The sequence below is a fragment of the Natator depressus genome, chromosome 1 (genome assembly GCF_965152275.1).
Source record: "Natator depressus isolate rNatDep1 chromosome 1, rNatDep2.hap1, whole genome shotgun sequence".
Taxonomy (NCBI): domain Eukaryota; kingdom Metazoa; phylum Chordata; order Testudines; family Cheloniidae; genus Natator; species Natator depressus.
The window spans coordinates 210,968,943-210,990,599 of NC_134234.1; the positions used below are offsets into that span (position 1 = coordinate 210,968,943).

The 21,657-nt window shown below is 45.8% G+C and overlaps 1 protein-coding gene across 1 annotated transcript in view; it reads right to left on the reverse strand.

Annotated features, from left to right (window-relative positions):
• Positions 1-9,154: 9,154 nt before the first annotated feature.
• LOC141984797 (C-type lectin domain family 2 member B-like) overlaps positions 9,155-21,657 on the reverse strand; it is a 34,581-nt gene continuing 22,078 nt past the window's right edge. The window contains exon 5 of the mRNA XM_074948186.1: positions 9,155-9,979. Within this exon, the coding sequence (XP_074804287.1) occupies positions 9,868-9,979 (112 nt within the window). The 3' untranslated portion in view covers positions 9,155-9,867. The remainder of the gene's footprint in view (positions 9,980-21,657) is intronic.

The window sequence follows — 21,657 nt, forward strand, 5'->3', positions numbered from 1 at the left end:
AAGTGTTTTACAAACCATCAAACTATGCACATGGGGCCAGATTTGCAGCTGTGCCCAGATTCACTGGTTACAGCTGCTAGGGGGGAGTGGCATGGGATGCAGATCTTGGGGTCTATTCTGTGCTCTTCCCAGCCCATGCTAGCTTACTTCAGACCAGCTGCAGGTTCTAAAGCACACCGGCTTGTAATGGGTCTTCTTGCCGAGGGACTGCAGGGGTTCGGGATGCTGAAGAGCACTTCACTAATTCTGTCAACTGAAGATCCAAAAAATGTTGGGGAAGTCCCCATTTGGGGAGGTCCAGCTGCTTTCTAGTCCCTTTTTGTTGCAGGAGTGACAAAGTTGTTGTTTAGGATTTGGCCCATGGGACCTGATTCTCCACTGCCTTGTACAGACACTTAAACTTCTGCAAAGGAGGCCTAAGGTACGCAGAGGAATCACTCCACCCACCGGTGAAAAGCAGCAGCCTTCGGGGTGGTTTAGTTGTGCACAGAAGTTTAGGACAAAAATTGAAGGACAGAAATCCCTGAATCAGTTACTAAATATCTATTGTTGTTGGGGTTTATCACTAAGACAAATTACTGCAAATATTATTTATGTGAAATTTAGGCTGATGCACATCATATCATTCATACAGACAGCCAAGAGGTTTCTTCATATACAGGGGTCTATTTTCCCTCAGCGCACTTGCTTACTAGCCCTTAATATTGCATTATATAAGCATATTTATAGAACTGACCTCTGTTAATACAGGGAAATATTCTGCTCTTTTTCAGATTTATATCCATGTAAATGAGATCAGAAGTTGACCCACAGTAGGCAATACGGATTTACCATTTCAGTTTCATCTTCAATAACAAGCAGCTCAGATTTTTTTTCTGAACAATATTCTTTATTGTAGTTCCAAGTCTCACGATTTTCTGAGTAACAGTAACATCTCCCACTGTGCAGCACCCATCCATTGGGGCAGAGCTCACATTTTGAATCTGAAGAGTTAAGGAGTGAAGAGATATTAATATTAGTTATTTACAATTGTTTTATGTATTGCCCAATTAAAACTTTTGTTGTGGATTTTGAAAACAGAAGCCAAGATTTTTTTTTTAAATGGGTGCCTAAAGTCATGCCCTTAAGTCTGTATTTAGGCACCTTAATAGGTGCCTGCTTTTAAAAGTCTGAACGTTAAAATGAGGCATTTTTCATGCCTCATGTACCTTGTACCCTTTGTACTTGTGCTGCTTTTCTTGCGGCTTTTCCATAAGGAGAAGCCCAGCAGGCATGTGTTGGGAACCAGCTGATCCAATTAAGCAGCAGCTAATGATTGGCTCTGATTCCCAGCTGGAAGATATAAGTGAGGCCTCAGTGCTGTTGTGGGGTGGAGGTGAGAAGGTATAAACACTTTTCTGGCAGGGTTGGTGTCCTGAGGTTAAGAGAGGGCTGTGATCCGATTCCCTGAGCTGTGGGGTGGGGATCCTGCAGTATCAGTCCAGGTCAGGAATATCATTTGTTCCAAAACCATAAGGAACATAGAAAAGTGACAGAAAGTAAAAGAGTCTGTGCAGAAGGCTGACATGGAGTGGGAGTATCTGATTGTTTTGTCCCCTGAGCCAGTGGGCAGGCTCACCACACTACAGCCTCCTTCCATGAAGTCTTCTGAATATAACAAGGCTGGGCAAACTACAGCCCGGGGGCCACATCCAGTCTTCTAGCTCCCGCCAGGGAGTGGGGTCAGGGGCTTGCCCCACTCCACACAGCTCTTGGAAGCAGCAGCATGTCCCCCCCCGGCTCCTTTGTGAAGGGGCAGCCAGAGGGCTCCGCATGCTGCCTCTGCCCCAAGCACCTCCCCTGCAGCTCCCATTGTCTGGGAACTGGGGCCAATGGGAGCTGCAGGGGAGGTGCCTGCGGATGGGGCAGCGCGCAGAGCTGCCTGGCTGTGCCTACATGTAGGAGCCAGAGGGGGGACGTGCTGCTGCTTCTAGGAGCTGCTTGAGGTATGCACTGCCTGCACCTCTGACTTCCTCTCTCCCTCCCTCCCGCACCCCAACCCCTTGCCCCAGCCCTGATCCCCCTCCTGCACTCCAAACCCCTCGGTCCCAACCCTCCTGCACCCTCACCCCAACACAGAATTATAGAATATCAGGGTTGGAAGGGACCTCAGGAGATCATCTAGTCCAACCCCCTGCTCAAAGCAAGACCAATCCCCAATTTTTGCCCCAGATCCCTAAATGCCCCCCTCAATGATTGAACTCACAACCCTGGGTTTAGCAGGCTAATGCTCAAACCACTGAGCTATCCCCCAACCACTAATTTCATGAGCATTCATGGCCCACCATACAATTTCCATACCCAGATGTGGCCCTTGGGCCAAAAAGTTTGCCCACCCCTGGAATATAAGATGCACCTGTTGGGGAATGCCTAGGTTAAGGCCATGGATCCACATTCTTAAAGGCATTTAGGTATCTAATGACGCAGGGGCACTTAATAGGATTCTCAAAAGTACCTAGACACCTAACTCACATTGATTTTTGTCACTTAGGCACCTAGTAGGACTTTCAAAAACTCCTATCTGCATTGTAAGGTGCCTAAATTCCTTTAAAAATCTGGCCCATAGTGCCAACTCACTTAAGCAGTGCTTGGTTCTAAAAACATTGGCTGAAATCCTGGCAGTATTGAAATCTGTGGGAGTTTTGCTATTTGCTGTTGACTTTGGTAGGGTCAGGATTTCATCCATGCAGGAGCAATGAAGTACTTAAACGGTACTAGCCATACTGTTACTTTTTTCCTTTCCTTTTATTTTTATAAATGTGTGGGCCAAAATGTTCCAATGTGGGTGCCTAAAGTTAAGCACCTACATCCATATTTAGCAAGCAGAACATGACTGCTGGGATTTCTGGAGGTGTGGAGCACCTAGAGCTCCCACTGATGTCAGTGGGATTTGTGGTGCTCAGCACCTTTGAAAAATCAGGACAGTTTTATTTAGGTTCCTAAATAAACCTAACTTTAGGCACCCACATTTGAATATTTTAGTCTATAGTTGTGGACATGCTCTACTTTCTCTTTACATTACTGAGGACTTAAACAGCTAATACTGCAGAATAAGATTTTATTTTCTTACCCTTTGTATCTATGCACAGACTGCCCTTTAATCCAATCCCGCCCTCTGAACCCCTCGGTCCCAGCCCAGAGCACCCTCCTGCACCCTAAACCCCTCATCCCCAGTCCCACCCCACAGCCTGCTCCCCCAGCCAGTGCCCTCACACACACACCCATGCCCCAGCCCTCATCCCCTTCCTGCTCTCCAAACCCCTCAGTCCCAGCCCAGAGCCCCTCCTACACCCCAAACCCCTCATCCCCAGCCCCACCCCAGAGCCTGCACCCTCAGCTGGAGCCCTCACCCCCCCCCCCGCACCCCACCCCCCCTGCCCCAGCCTGGAGCCCCCTCCTGCATCCTGAACTCCTCATTTCTACCTCCATCCTGGAGCCGACACCCGCAGCCAGAGTCCTCACCTCCTCCCATACCACAACCCCAATTTCGTGAGCATACATGGCCCACAATACAATTTCCATACCCAGATGTGGCCCTCGGGCCAAAAAGTTTGCCCACCCCTGCACTATAGGAAGGAAAAGCAATTAAGAGCAGAAATAATGAGGACCCTAAAAGCAATTTTATTTTCCCACTGAGTGATACTGAATGTGATGATAAAGTACTGAGTATTAGGTAATAAGAAAAACGTCAATTATGTAAAGTCCATATTCTACCCTTGATCTTTGTGCAAACCTCCCATTGACATCAGTTGGAGATATACTGTGGACTGAGGAGAGTATGAGGTCCTAAATTTATGCCACAGTGCACTTAATATATTTAAAAATGGAATTTGGACCTCTCTACAGAACAAATTTCGTATTCCCTGTGCTAAAGTGTCAATTTGCTCTGGAATAAAATAATATCTTGATAACCCAAACTGGATAATCCCCTGACAACAAATAGCCCCAAACACTTTCCCATCACTACAGTGGATTTTGTTTACAAAGGAGTTTTGAGGTTTAATAAATATTGACAGAAAAATTATGTTTCAGAGAACATCCTTACACTTTACTTTGATCACAGTCTTTATTGTATAGTATCTACACAGGGAACAAATATTTGCTAATGGGCTCTTCAGTCTAGCAGAAAAAGGTGTAACACGATCCAATGGTGAGAAGTCAAAGCTAGACCAATTCAGACTGGAAATAAGGTGTACATTTTTTACAGTGAGAGTAATTAACCCTTGGAACAATTTACAGAGGGTTGTGGTGGCTTCTCCATCACTGACAATTTTTAAATCAAGAGTGGATCTTTTTCTAAAGAATCTACTCTAGGAATTATTTTTGGAGAAGTTCTGTGGCCTACTTTTTACAGGAGGTCAGACTAGATGATCATAATGGTCCCTTCTGGCCTCGGCACCTATGGATCTACTTACCAATTCCTCTTTGCTTTCAATTACAGCAAGTAAAGCATCTTGTTGAGAACAGAATTCCTCACTAGTCTCCCAATACTTCACTTCATCAGAAAGGTAGTAACATTTTCCTTTGTAGAGCAGCCAGTTATCAAGACATGGATCTTTACACTTAGGGTCCCTAGAAGCTAAATAATTGGAGAGCAAACGTTCTTACTGTTCTCTTATAACATGCTCTCAGCGCATATTCACTGGGGTAGCTTGGCCCAGCCTACAGGTCATTCCCGTCTCACGAAAGACGGCACGATGGCAGCAGAGGTGGCGCCTACACATCACACCTTGTGTCAGAACTCAAAAAATCTCAGATTAAGATGAAAAACTGAAAAAATCTACCCTATTCGGTGGAGATTTTTAATGAAAACAGAATTTGACCCAACTCCCAAAGTCAGGTCCAATATGGCTATTAATCCGACCTTCTGTTCCAAATAAAGGGTGGGCATAATCATCCAAAAAGTGATGCTAATTTGTCTCTTATATTGTTAAATTGTATAGTTCTTTCCTATGCTTTAACTCTGCCCCCCAACTGTCACCCTTCCCACCCCTGTTTTGCATTTGTCCCATCTATTCCAGTGTCAAAAATTACATAAAACATGCAACTCTTTGCTAGAACTGGTCAAGAATATTCCATTGAAATGTTTGTATGAGATTCCCATGATATACCATAGTGGTTCAACCAGAGCAAAGACTATGGTGCAACATGGGATGTGTAGTCCAGCAGAAAGAAAGATGAGCACACGAGGCACCCACACTACAACACTCATGAGGTACTAGGGCAGATGCACTTCCAAGTTAAACTGAGAAGTAAAACATTTTGATTTGGGAATGGCAGAATATTTCATTTTGACTGAAAAGGTTGGAACAAACATTTTGAATCAAGTTTTTTCTTAACTTTTCCTACTGCAACAAATTTCAGTATTTTGACTTTTCATCCTGATTCAGGCTGAAAACTGTTGAAATAGCAGAATTTACCACAGGATGGAAATTCTAGTTTTCCTCTGGCTTGACCACTGGCATATACTAAAACTTTCCTGGCACTAAGTGCTTTTGACAGCACATATATCTGCAATATCTTCACTGAAGTTGCTTTCAAATACACAGGATGATGTTGTGGCTGCACAAAGGGAAGGCCACCCATGCTGTTGGGCTGATATGGTAACACTACTGAAAGGAGAGCCCTACACTACATCTGCTGCAGGAAAGGACCCCTACTATCTTATACCCTGGTTTCTGAAAATTCATGTCACACACACACACACACACACACACACACACACACACACACAGAGTCCGGAGACATGGCAGTTGTAGCAGGGGTGTTCCCTGTCCCTCAGTGTCAACATGACCCTGATATAGTATCTGCACTGAATGAACTCCAGCCCCACATTACCGTTGTCCTACTTTCCCAATTACTAGCTGCACTGAGAGGAACTCAGGCATCCTACTGTGCTGAAGTGGTGACTGTACGGAGTAGGAACCCACAGCCCCTCCCCACTTACAGTGGTAATGTGGCAGCTCCACTTAGGAAACACCCTAAACTCTCACTCTGCTAATGTAGTAGGAGCACTGAAGAAACCCTTTCCCAATCCTATGTGCTGATGGGGCAGTTTCACATCCTCTGTACTCCCCGCTCTCCTACACACTGCTCTCCTTTTCCCATCAATGTGGCAGCTGCACTGAAGGAACCCCAAGCACATACTCAGCCGATGTGTGGGAATCACCAAGGACCTCCCTCCACCTAAATGCACACCATATGCCAGCACAGCAGCTCCAATGGGATGAGGGATCTAGTCAAGCTTTCTGCCACGCCACACCCCATTTGTCTCTATTGCACCTACATTTCGGGATGGGGGAGGTCCCACAATACTTTGTGCCAGTGCAGCAGCTGCCCCAGGAGAAAGGTTGAGGAGGGGAATATGGGGGGAAGGTGGGAAACAAGGAGGAGAGAGTCAAGACACAGGTAGCAATGGAGGGGAGTTCTCTTATCAATGTGGGGGGGAGGAAGTAAGTGGAGTCTCCATCTGAACAGCCAGGGGAAGGTGTGCATTTTTGTGTATGGTTGACTTTTCAATCTGATTTATCACACACAGTGACAAAAGTAGATATGATTTTAAAAGTCAAAAGACAGACTAAAAAACATGATTTGATTTTTTTTAATCTCATGATTTTTATGTCTGACATGTTTTTGATCTCTTGAGATTGGCAATATTGTAATAGATCAGTACTGCATAACTTGAGTCTTTTCATAACATAACAACTAGTTCCAACAGGCCAGAGCCTCTTAAAAGTACAGTTCCTCACATCTTCCTTCCCCAGTCAAACATAATAATAATTAACAATCAAATCAATATAATACAGAATTTCAACTACTTTTAGCCAACCTCGTAACTAAACTAACAATGTTCAATTAGTCTCTGAGGTGCCTTCTGCTGTTGTGTGGACCTTTCGGGCTCCCCGAGACATCAGCACCACTGTTATCAGGCAGCAGTAAGTCCACTAGTTCAGGCTGGTCCATACCAATGAAGTGAGCTGTAGCTCACGAAAGCTCATGCTCAAATAAATTTGTTAGTCTCTAAGGTGCCACAAGTCCTCCTGCTCTTTTTGCTGATACAGACTAACATGGCTGCTACTCTGAAACCTCCTATTGACACTCTGTTTTTGTTAGCACCTCCGACACAAACATCATTGGTCTCTAGTTTTGACTATACTTCTGTAAGAGGACTGTACCAGTACCCTCTTCAGAGGCAACCCATGGACAACACTGTTTTGTGTTTCCTGTCATAGTATCTTAGCCCTGGGGCCTCTTTAATTAACTCCTTCAGTTTCTCAGACTGTTTATTAGAATTTGCATCCCATGTCCAGTGGATATCTTTGTAGAACAGCAGTTTCAGGTTACTGGTTTGAGCAGCTAGATTAGGGATAGATTCCCTTATATAGTTCCCCATTCCAAAGAATCTTTGTACCCTTTCTTTGTCTAGAGGCAGGCATGTTGTTATACCAATAAAATAAAAACCAGCAGGATCTTATTAAAGGGGAAAAGGCAAAATGCCACATTTATTGTGAATACAGAAAGAATCATAGTAAGCAGTTAGTTATAGCTATAACATTCCATTCAATTTCATATTTATTCACACATTCATTCATACACACACACAGACAGGTTCTGCAAGGTTGTTATCATAGTTACCAGCCCTAGAGTTGCTCATGCCACGCCACTGGCCAGGTGGCCTGGACATGAGGAGGAAGCAGGGCCTTGTCAGATGCTCATCTGATGCTCCTGGAAGTTGATTTGCAGAATCAGACCCCAAAGTTCTCACTTTCTAGAGTCCATTTTTATAGGTATTTCTTCCTATGCCAGTCTATGGGAATTGCTTCATCATGCTGTTGCTGAATCAATCAGCAGATGTCACTTTCCTGACGGCTCTGTGCTGCCAGATGTTATCTTGTTCTTTGGTTCTCCCATCCTTGAGGCTGTTGGGTGGATTCCAGTCTGCCCTCCGGGGGTCCTCTGGTTATTTCCACTTGACGCCTTCTTCAGCCAATGGACACTGGATTCTTAGGCTGGCACCTCCCTGATCATTCAGTTATTATCCACACCAAGCATCCATCCACATACATCCTTTATTTTAATCACAATTGTTAACAAAGCGAGATGAATACAACAAAAGGGCGGGGAGTCTCTGGGTGCTGTTTCTGTTGTTACAGAGTATTGCTTTGAGTCTCTCTCTGTGTGAGTAGTTGTTGTTACAAAAAATTGCTTTGAGAACAGACTCCGTCTTAGAATGTACTAACACAATTAGCAGCTTGCAAGTTTCACACATAGAGGGAGAGAAACAGTACCAAAAACCAAGAGACCTCTTAATTAGTAATACTGTGGAATTTAAACTATGGGGAATCAAACTCATTTGTGATTTTAGAACTTCTTTAATATGATCCAACAATGTTGGTGATGGCCTCAACCTTACTGTGATCTACCTCTACACCTTGCTGTGTTAACTTCTCTTGCAGGTATTCTTATATCCATTACATGAAATTTACATTTTTGGTTGCTTAGCTTTAGCCCTGCTGCTCGGGCTCTTTCCAAAGCAGCCTGGAGCTGCTGGTCATGCCCTTGTCCTGTTTTTCCCCCGATCAAAATGTCTTCTATATAAACCTCAGTGCCCTCTAAACTCATCAAAATTTGGTGTATTTTTCAGTGAAACATGTCGGGTGTAAACAACCCAAATGGCAGTCTGTGGAAATAGTGTCTCCCCAAGTGGTGTTGAATGTACACAAACCTATGCTCTGTTTTAATAAGGGCACCAGCCATCTCCCCAAATTCCTCCTCTTGTAGGCAGTGGAAAATGTTCCTACTAACATATTTATTTAATTCTCTGGGGTCTATAAATAAGTGAAGGGGTCCATCTTTTTTTCCTGCAGTGACCAACAAATGTACACAACTCTGCTGGTTCTTCTATTTGTTCTATGATTCCCAAAGCAATGAACCTATCACGGGCAGCACGTCAATCCTCCATTTAGTGAGGCTGTGTGTGCCTGGACCGTGGCCCCACCCCAAGGCGTGCCCCAATTCAACCTCCACCCCTGGAAGCCCCGCCCATGTTCTATCCCCAGCCCTGACTGGTCCTCACCCCGAGGTCCCCCTACCTGCTGCTCACACCTCTTCTCCCCCCTGCCACTCGTGCTGCCCCCTCTCTTTCAGTGGCAGCTCCAAAGGTGGCCTCTTATACCTGCTGCTTATGGAACCTATTCAGTTCTTCTGAGCTGGGTGGATGCAAGTCCTGTAAAAATTCTATTTCCAGTACCCTATAGCCTGCCCAAGTCCTCAAAAGATGTGTGCCAAAGTTAGCCAGGTGGAGACTGCACTAGGGCAAAGCTTTTTTATAACACTGCTGTGAACTGGTATCTTGTCAGGAGGCTGTCCTCTCAGCTCCATAGGGCTAGCAGAACTTTGACTGCCCTTATTCACTTGACAGCCCAAAAAACAAGTTTGAGGTGGCAAAATTGGCAGATGATACAAACTTCTCGCTTTAATGTCACTGGCCCTTTTGGCCCCCTGGGCCACTGAGAGGGGGCAAAAGGGGCAGCTGCCCCGGGGCCAGCAGTGGCCAGAGTCCCGGGCCATTTAAACCGCCACCAGAGCCCTGGGCGGTGCGGGCCGAGCCGGGCAGCATGGAAGGGCTGGCTGGGGGAGGCTGAGCCCCAGCCCCACCCCTTCCGCCTGAGGCCCTGCCCCTTCCGAGGACCTGGAGCCGGGCCCCCGTACCGGTAAGAGTTTTATGTTACTTTCACCTCTGGTGCTGTGGGGCTAGAGGTGCCACCTTTTTGAAGTGATGGTAAAACTCTGGCCCACTTTTGGTTGTTAAAGATCCCCTTGCACTGTTCACTTGGAGGGATGGCGGCTGCAGATCCAGCGCCTGGGTAAAGAACATGCTGATGTAGAAATACTAGATGAATCTGTGTAGGCACATTTTTCATGATCCTGTATGTGAAACCTGAAAAATATGTGACAAAACAGTCATCGGGAAATAATTTCCAGCATGACATTCACATCCTGCAGTCTTCTATGAGGCAAAACTTCTACTGAAGCTAGTTTCAATTCATGTGACTACTTGTGTCACTTCAGATTGAATTAAATGTTCCAATTAAGATTTTGCAGCGGCATAAAAAGTTTTACTAAATTCCAGATACGGTATATACATAACTGCTGCATTTCTTCACAAAAAACAATCAAGTGTATTTAACATGATTTATTCTTTATAAACCTGACACTTTATTGCTCATCGACTAGTTCCATTAGCCTCTAAGTGAAAACATATTTTCTCTTAAGTTTGCTCCATTATGGAGTGAAGGTAGATTTAACAGACAGTAACTGCCAGGATCACTGTACTTTCCTTTTTAAATACGCTTACCAGACTGGCTTTTTAAAAAAATTTATCAGCTACCTGCTTGAATCTCCGTGGTTCAGGGATTCACTTACACCTCAATGACTGGCAACTAATGTACAGATATTCACTTTTTCTTAGTATTTCATTCCTGCCTTCTACCAGTTTTAGTTAAAAGATCTTCAATTTTCCATGACCTTTTTCTTTATTTTTCTTGTTTAAAAAAAAAGACAGTCCATTACAACTATGTTAGAATCATGATAGATTCAGCCTGTCTCCTAATTTAAAGGCTGTTGTTGTTTTTTTTTACTGAGTTTTCCCTTGGTATATTATTATGGAAGTGCTGCTCACAATTCCATAATTAAGGCTGAGTTGAGCTTTCCACTATAAAGCAATGGTATAACCACTTTGTAAGACAAGAAGAATACAGGTCATCTACCCTAAAATTACAGCACTTGCTCTGAGTACAGAAGGAATTTCCTGAGAATTCACAACTAAATTTGTTACTTGGTTTGAGTTAAAAATAATTTTTAAAATTAAAATTTAGCCCCGTGTCAGACCATTTTTATGTCCCAAATGCTCTTCATAATGGAATAACACAAACCCTTAAATTGTCCCATATAGTTAAAACTCATGGATTGTGCATTGGCTATATTTTGAGAATTATCTTTAGTATCAAAAGCCATTTTTCCTGTTATTCTTCATACCTGTTTCAGATGTTTCTCCTTCAGCAGAAGCTGTCAAATACTGTTCTCCATCATGGAACTCTTTCAAAATGGCTGCTATCTCCTATGTTCTCAATGAGAATGAAGCTAAAGGGATGCCATTCACAAAAATGCTCTCTCTCAAAATGGCTACTGTGATAAATGAAGGGGGGGGGGGGTAGCTCTCCTTTATGGACACCCAGCCAGCCAGTTAGCTGTAAAATCCCTTTTGGTAGCTGTTCTCTCCTTGCTTTACCTGTAAAGGGTTAAAAACGTCCCCCAGGTAAAGAAAAGGGCACCTTACCAAAAGAGCCAATGGGAAGGCTAAAACTTTTTAAAATTGGGAGGGAAGCTTTCCCTTTGTGTCTGTGGTTGTTCTCCGGAGAAGGGGGAACAGACCAAAGTCAGGGCTATGACTACGCTATAAACAGCTTTAAGCCAGGTAGGAGAAATCATCGGATTATACCTAGAATTACTTATTTGAAACCCCCCCAAATATGTAAGTAAATTAGGAATGTTTAGAAAGATGAGATTAGGTTTTGTGGCACCTTAGAGACTAACCAATTTATTTGAGCATGAGCTTTCGTGAGCTACAGCTCACTTCATCGGATGCATACTGTGGAAATTGCAGAAGACATTATATACACAGACCATGAAACAATACCTCCTCCCACCCCACTCTCCTGCTGGTAATAGCTTATCTAAAGTGATCATCAAGTTGGGCCATTTCCAGCACAAATCCAGGTTTTCTCACCCTCCGCCCCCCCACAGACAAACTCACTCTCTTGCTGGTAATAGCCCATCAAAGGTGACCACTGTCTTTGGATAGGTAATAGCCTATCCAAAGTTTGGATAGGCTATTACCAGCAGGAGAGTGAGTTTGTGTGTGTGGTTTTTGGAGGGGGGTGAGGGGGTGAGAGAACCTGGATTTCTGCAGGAAATGGCCCACCTTGATTATCATACACATTGTGAAGACAGTGGTCATCTCTGATGGGCTATTACCAGCAAGAGAGTGAGTTTGTCTGTGGGGGGGCGGAGGGTGAGAAAACCTGGATTTGTGCTGGAAATGGCCCAACTTGATGATCACTTTAGATAAGCTATTACCAGCAGGAGAGTGGGGTGGGAGGAGGTATTGTTTCATGGTGTCTGTGTATATAATGTCTTCTGCAATTTCCACAGTATGCATCCGATGAAGTGAGCTGTAGCTCACGAAAGCTCATGCTCAAATAAATTGGTTAGTCTCTAAGGTGCCACAAGTACTCCTTTTCTTTTTGCGAATACAGACTAACACGGCTGTTACTCTGAAACCTGAGATTAGGTTTATTTCTGTTTATTTTTTAAGGCCTGTGGACTTCTCTGTGCTAACCCCAGATGCTTTTGTTTGCTTGTAACCTTTAAGCTGAAACCCCAAGAAAGCTATTTTGGGTGCTTAATTTTTGGAATTGCTCTTTTAAAATCTAGCAAAAGCCTAAATTCCAGATGTATTTTCTTCCATTTTGTTTTTAATAAAATTTACCTTTTTTAAGAACAGGATTGGATTTTTCGTGTCCTAAGAGGTTTGTGCATGTTGTTTGATTAGCTGGTAGCAACAGCTAATTTCCTTTGTTTTCTTTCTCAGCTCTTCCCCGGAGGGGGAGGGGTGGGGACAGGGCTTGAGGGTACCCCACAGGGAGGAATTCCCAAATGCTCCTTCCTGGGTCCAAGGGGTTTTTTCATTTGGGTGGTGGCAGCATTTACTAGGCCAAGGTCAGAGAGAAGCTGTAACCTTGGAAGTTTAATACAAGCTTGGAGCGGCCAGTATTAATTTTTAGAATCCTTGCAGGCCCCCACCTTCTGCACTCGAAGTGCCAGAGTGGGGATTCAGCCTTGACAGCTACCATCTTCCATTGTTCCCAAGTGGTGTGAAGCCAAACTGTTCTCAGGAAGACGGTGGCTCTATGTGGCTATTTTGAAAGAGGGCAGTTCTAATACTAAGCACTTATTTTTAAAAATTACTGTTGCACCAGATCTACTCAACAGGGAGGGCAGGAGCGGGACATTTGGCAGTGTAGTGTAAGGACATTTGTGAACAGAACAGAGGAGGAAATCGGTGTGTGCATGCGCAGGTGCATGCATGTGTGTGAGTGTGCAGGGAAATGTGAGGAACAGCAGGGACAGGAAAATTGAAGGGAAATGTTGGAGACAGAAATGGGGAGAGGAAGGGGCATGTGTAGGAATTTAAGTTCCACCACTTTTGGAGGGGCACGTTCTGTGCCCTCTCCTGTTGGCCACCAGCCAAAGGAGCTCACTCACCCCGCCACGGCCCTGGGGCCAGAGGAGCTGTAAGTTCCCACCATGACCCTGGGGCTGGAGGAGTTCTGTGTCCCTGCCAATTACTGGGGGGAGTGCCATGTACCTGCTTACCCCTCCTTGTGCACGCCCCTGGGGAGAGGAATTGGTGTGTGCATGGGTGAACGGGGGGAGACATGTGGAACTGGAGGAAACTGGCCACCATATTCTGGCTTGTTTACATAGCACCACAGTGGTAAAAAGCAGCTAGAATTGGTGACTCTGATAATAAAAGTTAAAAATAGGGCTGTCAATGAATCGCAAAAACAACAAGGAGTCCTTGTGGCACCTTAGAGACTAACAAATTTATTCGGGCGGGACTGCTATGGGTACCCACATGGCCCCACAGTATGCCAATATTTTTATGGCTGACTTAGAACAAAGCTTCCTCAGCTCTCGTCCCCTAAAGCCCCTACTCTACTTGCGCTCCATTGATGACATCTTCATCATCTGGACCCATGGGAAGGAGGCCCTTAAGAAATTCCACCAGGATTTCAACAATTTCCACCCCACCATCAACCTCAGCCTGGACCAGTCCACACAAGAGATCCACTTCCTGGACACTACAGTGCTAATAAGTGATGGTCACATAAACACCACCCTATACTGGAAATCTACTGACTGCTATACTTACCTACATGCCTCCAGCTTTCGTCCAGACCACATCACACGATCCATTGTCTAAAGCCAAGCTCTAAGATACAACTACATTTGCTCCAATCCCTCAGACAGAGACAAACACATACAGGATCTCTATCAAATGTTCTTAAAACTACAATACCCTCCTGGTGAAGTGAAGAAACAGATTGACAGAGCCAGAAGGGTACTCAGAAGTCACCTACTATAGGACAGGCCCAACAAAGAAAGTAACAGAAAGCCACTAGCCGTCACCTACAGCCTCCAACGAAAACCGCTCCAGCGCATCATCAAGGATCTACAACCTATCCTGAAGGACGATGCCTCACTCTCACAGACCCTGGGAGACAGGCCAGTCCTCGCTTACAGGCAGCCCCCCAATCTGAAGCAAATACTCACCAACAACTACACACCACACAACAAAAACACTAACCCAGGAACCAAATCCTGCAACAAACCCCAGTGCCAACTCTGTCCGCATATCTATTCAAGGGACACCATCATAGGACCTAATCACATCAGCTACACCATCAGGGGCTCGTTCACCTGCACATCTACCAATGTGATATATGCCATCATGTGCCAGCAATGCCCCTTTGCCATGTACATTGGCCAAACCAGACAGTCTCTATGCAAAAGAATAAATGGATTCAAATCTGACATCAGGGATTATAACAGTCAAAAACCAGTAGGAGAACACTTCAATCTCCCTGGACACTCAATAACAGACTTAAACGTGGCAATTCTTCAACAACAAAACTTCAAAAACAAACTCCAACAAGAAACTGGAATTAATTTCCAAACTGAACACCATCAAATTAGCCCTGAATAAACACTGGGAGTGGACTACAAAAACTAATTTCCCCTTGCTGATACTCACACCTTCTTGTCAACTGTTTGAAATGGGCCACCTTATTTACATTGGCCTCATTAGCACTACAAAAGTGATTTCCACCCATTCCTGTCAACTGTTGAGAACAGGCCACTTCCACCTTAACTGAATTGTCTTCTTAGCACTGACCTCCCACTTGGTAGGGCAACTCCCATCTTTTCATATGCTGTGTATTTATACCTCCCTACTGTATGTTCCACTCCACGCATCTGATGAAGTGGCTTTTAGCCCACAAAAGCTTATGCCCAAATAAATTGGTTAGTCTTTAAGGTTCCACAAGAACTCCTTGTTGTTTTTGCTGATACAGACTAACACGGCTGCCACTCTGAAATTAATTGCAGTTAACTCAAGCGATTAATGCAAAACAAATTATCTAGATTTTAAAAAATAGTCACAATTAATCACAGTTTTAATAGCACAGTTAACCAATAATAGAAGACCAACTTAATTTTATTATAAATATTTTTGGATGTTTTTCTATTTTCAAATATATTGTTTTCAATTACAACACGGAATGCAAATTGTGCTGTGCTCATTTTATATTATTATTTTTGATTACAAATATTTGCACTGTAAAAAAAGAAAAACAAAAGAAATAGTATTTTTCAATTCACTTCATACAAGTACTGTGGTGTAATCTCTTTATCATGAAAGTGCAATTTACAAATGTAGAATTATTATTATAGCTTTCAATTACTCACAGTTAATGCATGTGATTAACTCAAAACAACTTAACATTATTTTTTTAATGAGCGTTAATCGCACACCTCTGTAGATGGGACTCAGCAGCGGCTGGGCGAGGAGGGAGGCACTGGCTGCGGCAGCAAGTAGGAGGCAGCCAGGGACAAGATACTCCATAATATCCAGACTAGACGTGCAGATTACAGAAATGTGTCCCGACTGAGGCTTACACCCTAACGACTTCTCTGAGTAATTACTGCATCTCCTGAGGAAGCTCGTAGTAGGAAGGTAATATGGATGGGGAGTGTTCAGCTGTTGTGACCTGCACTGGATGTGCCATGTTTGTCATTCTTCCACAGGACAGAAGCGACTTTGTGTGTACAAAGTGCAAGCTGGTCTCCATACTGGAAGAGAAGGTTCAAGGTCTGGAGCAACAGGTATCGACCCTGCGTTGCATAAGAGAAACTGAAGATTTCCTGGACAGACGTGAGGATATGCTTCTACAGGCACAAGATTCTGAAGATTCAGAGCAGGCTGCGCAGCGGGGGCAGGAGGATGGTGAAGAAATTTGGCAACATGTGACCTCCAGAAGAAGGGGGAACGTCCATGTACCAGCAACGCAGATACAGGTAAGTAACCATTTTCATGTTCTCTCCACAGGTACCATTGCGGGGAGTGGCCCAGATGATACGTCTGGGGGAAGGGAGCAGGAGACTCCACCAGTTGAAAGGCATGAGATGCACTGTCCTAAGGTTGGGGGTTCCACGACCACCACTCCCAAGAGAAGGAGGCGGGTGGTGGTTGTCGGGGACTCTCTCCTCAGGGGGACTGAGTCATCTATCTGCCGCCCTGACCGGGAAAACAGAGAAGTCTGCTGCTTGCCAGGGGCTAAGATTTGTGATGTGACGGAGAGTCTGCCGAGACTCATCAAGCCCTCGGATCGCTACCCCTTCCTGCTTTTCCACGTGGGCACCAATGATACTGCCAAGAGTGACCTTGAGCGGATCACTGCAGACTACGTGGCTCTGGGAAGGAGGATAAAGGAGTATGAGGCGCAAGTGGTGTTCTCGTCCATCCTCCCCGTGGAAGGAAAAGGCCGGGGTAGGGATCATCGAATCGTGGAAGTCAATGAATGGCTACGCAGGTGGTGTCGGAGAGAAGGCTTTGGATTCTTCGACCATGGGATGGTGTTCCAAGAAGGAGGAGTGCTAGGCAGAGACGGGCTCCACTTAATGAAGAGAGGGAAGAGCATCTTCGCAAGCAGGCTGGCTAACCTAGCGAGGAGGGCTTTAAACTAGGTTCACCGGGGGAAGGAGACCAAAGCCCTGAGGTAAGTGGGGAAGCGGGATACCGGGAGGAAGCACGAGCAGGAGCGTGTGAGAGGGGAGGGCTCCTGCCTCATACTGAGAACGAGGGGTGATCAGCGGGTTATCTCAAGTGCCTATATACAAATGCACAAAGCCTGGGAAACAAGCAGGGAGAACTGGAGGTCCTGGCAAAGTCAAGGAATTATGATGTGATTGGAATAACAGAGACTTCGTGGGATAACTCGCATGACTGGAGTACTGTCATGGATGGGTATAAACTGTTCAGGAAGGACAGGGAGGTCAGAAAAAGTGGGGGAGTTGCACTGTATGTAAGGGAGCAGTATGACTGCTCAGAGCTCAAGTATGAAACTGCAGAAAAACCTGAGAGTCTCTGGATTAAGTTTAGAAGCGTGAGCAACAAGGGTGATGTCATAGTGGGAGTCTGCTATAGACCACCGGACCAGGGGGATGAGGTGGATGAGGCTTTCTTCCGGCAAGTCGCAGAAGCTACTAGATCGCACGCCCTGGTTCTCATGGGCGACTTCAACCATCCTGATATCTGCTGGGAGAGCAATACAGCGGTGCACAGACAATCCAGGAAGTTTTTGGAAACTGTAGGGGACAATTTCCTGATGCAAGTGCTGGAGGAAACAACTAGGGGCGGAGCTCTTCTTGACCTGCTGCTCACAAACCGGGAAGAATTAGTAGGGGAAGCAAAAGTGGATGGGAACCTGGGAGGCAGTGACCATGAGATGGTCAAGTTCAGGATCCTGACACAAGAAAGAAAGGAAAGCAGCAGAATACGGACCTTGGACTTCAGAAAAGCAGACTTTGACTCCCTCAGGGAACTGATGGGCAAGATCCCCTGGGAGAATAACATGAGGGGATAAGGAGTCCAGGAGAGCTGGCTGTATTTTAAAGAATCCTTATTGAGGTTACAGGGACAAACCATCCCGATGTGTAGAAAGAACAGTAAATATGGCAGGCGACCAGCTTGGCATAACAGTGAAATCCTTGCTGATCTTAAACACAAAAAAGAGGCTTACAAGAAGTGGAAGATTGGACAAATGACCAGGGATGAGTATATAAATATTGCTCAGGCATGTAGGAATGAAATCAGGAAGGCTAAATCACACCTGGAGTTGCAGCTAGCGAGGGATGTTAAGAGTAACAAGAAGGGTTTCTTCAGGTATGTTAGCAATAAGAAAGCCAAGGAAAGTGTGGGCCCCTTACTGAATGAGGGAGGCAACCTAGTGAAGGGGGTTGTGGAAAAAGCTAATGTACTCAATGCTTTTTTTGCCTCTGTCTTCAAGAACAAGGTCAGCTCCCAGACTACTGCACTGGGCAGCACAGCGTGGGGAGGAGCTGGCCAGCCCTCTGTGAAGGAAGAAATGGTTCGGGACTATTTAGAAAAACTGGACGTGCACAAGTCCATGGGGCCGGATGTGTTGCATCCGAGAGTGCTAAAGGAATTGGCGGATGTGATTGCAGAGCCATTGGCCATTATCTTTGAAAACTCATGGCGATCGGGGGAAGTCCGGGAAGACTGGAAAAAGGCTAATGTAGTGCCAATCTTTAAAAAAGGGAAGAAGGAGGATCCTGGGAACTACAGGCCGGTCAGCCTCACCTCAGTCCCCAGAAAAATCATGGAGCATGTCCTCAAGGAATCAATTCTGAAGCACTTAGAGGAGAGGAAAGTGATCAGGAACAGTCAGCATGGATTCACCAAGGGAAAGTCATGCCTGACTAATCTAATTGCCTTCTATGATGAGATAACTGGTTCTGTGGATGAAGGGAAAGCAGTGGACGTGTTATTCCTTGACTTTAGCAAAGCTTTTGACACGGTCTCCCACAGTATTCTTGTCAGCAAGTTGAAGTATGGGCTGGATGGATGCACTACAAGGTGGGTAGAAAGTTGGCTAGATTGTCGGGCTCAATGGGTAGTGATCAATGGCTCCATGTCTAGTTGGCAGCCGGTATCTAGCGGAGTGCCCCAAGGGTCGGTCCTGGGGCCAGTTTTGTTCAATATCTTCATTAATGATCTGGAGGATGGTGTGGATTGCACCCTCAGCAAGTTTGCGGATGACACTAAACTGGGAGGAGCGGTAGATACGCTGGAGGGTAGGGATAGGATACAGAGGGACCTAGACAAATTGGAGGATTGGGCCAAAAGAAATCTGATGAGGTTCAACAAGGACAAGTGCAGAGTCCTGCACTTAGGACGGAAGAATCCAATGCACCGCTACAGACTAGGGACCGAATGGCTAGGCAGCAGTTCTGCAGAGAAGGACCTAGGGGTGACAGTGGACGAGAAGCTGGATATGAGTCAACAGTGTGCCCTTGTTGCCAAGAAGGCCAATGGCATTTTGGGGTGTATAAGTAGGGGAATTGCCAGCAGATCGAGGGACGTGATCGTTCCCCTCTATTCGACATTGGTGAGGCCTCATCTGGAGTACTGTGTCCAGTCTTGGGCCCCACACTACAAGAAGGATGTGGAGAAATTGGAGAGAGTCCAGCGAAGGGCAACAAAAATGATTAGGGATCTGGAACACATGACTTATGAGGAGAGGCTGAGGGAACTGGGATTGTTTAGTCTATGGAAGAGAAGAATGAGGGGGGATTTGATAGCTGCTTTTAACTACCTGAAAGGTGGATCCAAAGAGGATGGATCTAGACTATTCTCAGTGATAGCAGATGACAGGTCAAGGAGTAATGGTCTCAAGTTGCAGTGGGGGAGATTTAGGTTGGATATTAGGAAAAACTTTTTCACTAGGAGGGTGGTGAAACACTGGAATGCATTACCTAGGGAAGTGGTGGAATCTCCTTCCTTGGAAGTTTTTAAGGTCAGGCTTGAGAAAGCCCTGGCTGGGATGATTTAGTTGGGATTGGTCCTGCTCTGGGCAGAGGGTTGGACTAGATGGCCTCCAGAGGTCCCTTCCAACTCTGTTATTCTATGATTCTATGATTCTATGACTCCTGGGAGCCGGTCTCGTGCCCCTTCTTCCCATGATAATCCATTGATTTATTTTACATGAGGGGAGGGCTAAGGGCAATTGCTAGCAGCCGTGAGGCTATAAAGCAGGGAAAGGGTGATTCGCAGCCGCCACTGCAGGACCCCATCCGCCGGGTGACTCCAGTTATCTTTTCCTGTTGCACTAGTCAGTCGTGACCCAGTCCCGTAGTCTGCGGGCGATTTAGGAGAGCAGGTTAAACACCTTTCAGGGGGAGAGAGGAGCCAGGCCCCCTGCCACCAGCATCACCCCCGCCCCGCTAGACAGGGCCGGCCTTAGGGGTGGGCAAGGGTGGCCACTGCCCAGGGTGTCATGCTCAGTGGAGCACCACTGCATGCCTCAGGGCTGGGGTGCCTCTCCTCCCACCACCCTGCTCCACTGCTGCTCCCACTTCCCCCACCACCACCATGGAGCTGACCCTGGCCAAGCTGCTCCAGACCAGGAGCCTGCCTTCTGTCTGCTGCGCAAAGCGGTGGCGGTGGGAAGGCTGATATCAGGGTGTCCCTGTCCCGCAGCCTCTGTACCCAGTCACCACTGAGCTGGAGTCAGGGAACACGGGGAGCCTGTCTACTGCTGCTGCGGCTCAGGAGTGAGTGCTGCCAACAGCAGCTGCAGCTGGCTGAAAAAGCGTTCAGGCTCCTGATTGATCTGCTTAAGGAGACAGTACTCCCCCAAACACACACTCTTCCTCCCCAACACACACACACTCCTCCCGCAACATACACACACTTTCTCACACCAAATTAAAATTTGAAATGGCACCCCTGGTGAGCCAGGAGTGGCCAGAGGGCTGGGGAATGGCCGGGGGCTCCGGCAAGATGGAGCCCCCAAGCGACAGCACGGAGTCTGCCTTGAGCTGCAGGCTGAGTGTCAGGTACCACGAGCTGCAGCAGCAGCGCAGAAGTAAGGGTGGCAATACATCATATACCATACCACCCTTACTTCTGATTGGCTGAACAAGAAGTAGGACTGAGTGGACTTGTAGGCTATAAAGTTTGACACTGTTTTATTTTTGAGTACAATTATGTGAAAAAAATGAACATTTGTAAGTTGCATTTTCACCATAAAGAGATTGAAGTACAGTGCTTGTATGAGATGAATTTAAAAATACTATTTCTTTTGTTTACAATGCAAATATTTGTAATAAAAAAAAATAATATAAAGTGAGCACTGTACACTTTGTATTCTGTGTTGTAATTGAAAAAAAATGGTTACTAACCTTTCCGTAACTATTGTTCTTCGAGATGTGTTGCTCATGTCCATCCCCATGTAGGTGTATGTGTGCTGTGTGCATCGTTTCCAGAAGGTTTTTCCCCTCCACAGTATCTGTAGGGTTGGCTCCAGCACCGCCCTCCCCCGGAGTCGGGCCCTCATGGTGCTGTATATAGGAGCCTGCTGCGCAGTCATCCCCTCAGTTCCTTCTTGCTGGCAACTCCGACAGAGGGGTAGGAGGGCAGTTTTGAGAATGGACATGAGCAACACATCTCGAAGAACAACAGTTACGGAAAGGTTAGTAACTGTTGTTCTTCTTCGAGTGCTTGCTCATGTCCATTCCCATGTAGGTGATTCCCAAGTAGATGCAGGAGGTGGGTTCAGAGTTCAATGACAAGCAGACTGTAGCACTGCTCTGCCAAATTCAGTATTGTCTCAAGCCTGCTGCATGATGGCATAGTGGGTTGTGAAGGTGTGGACTGAAGACCACGTTGCTGCTCTACAGATATCCTGGATG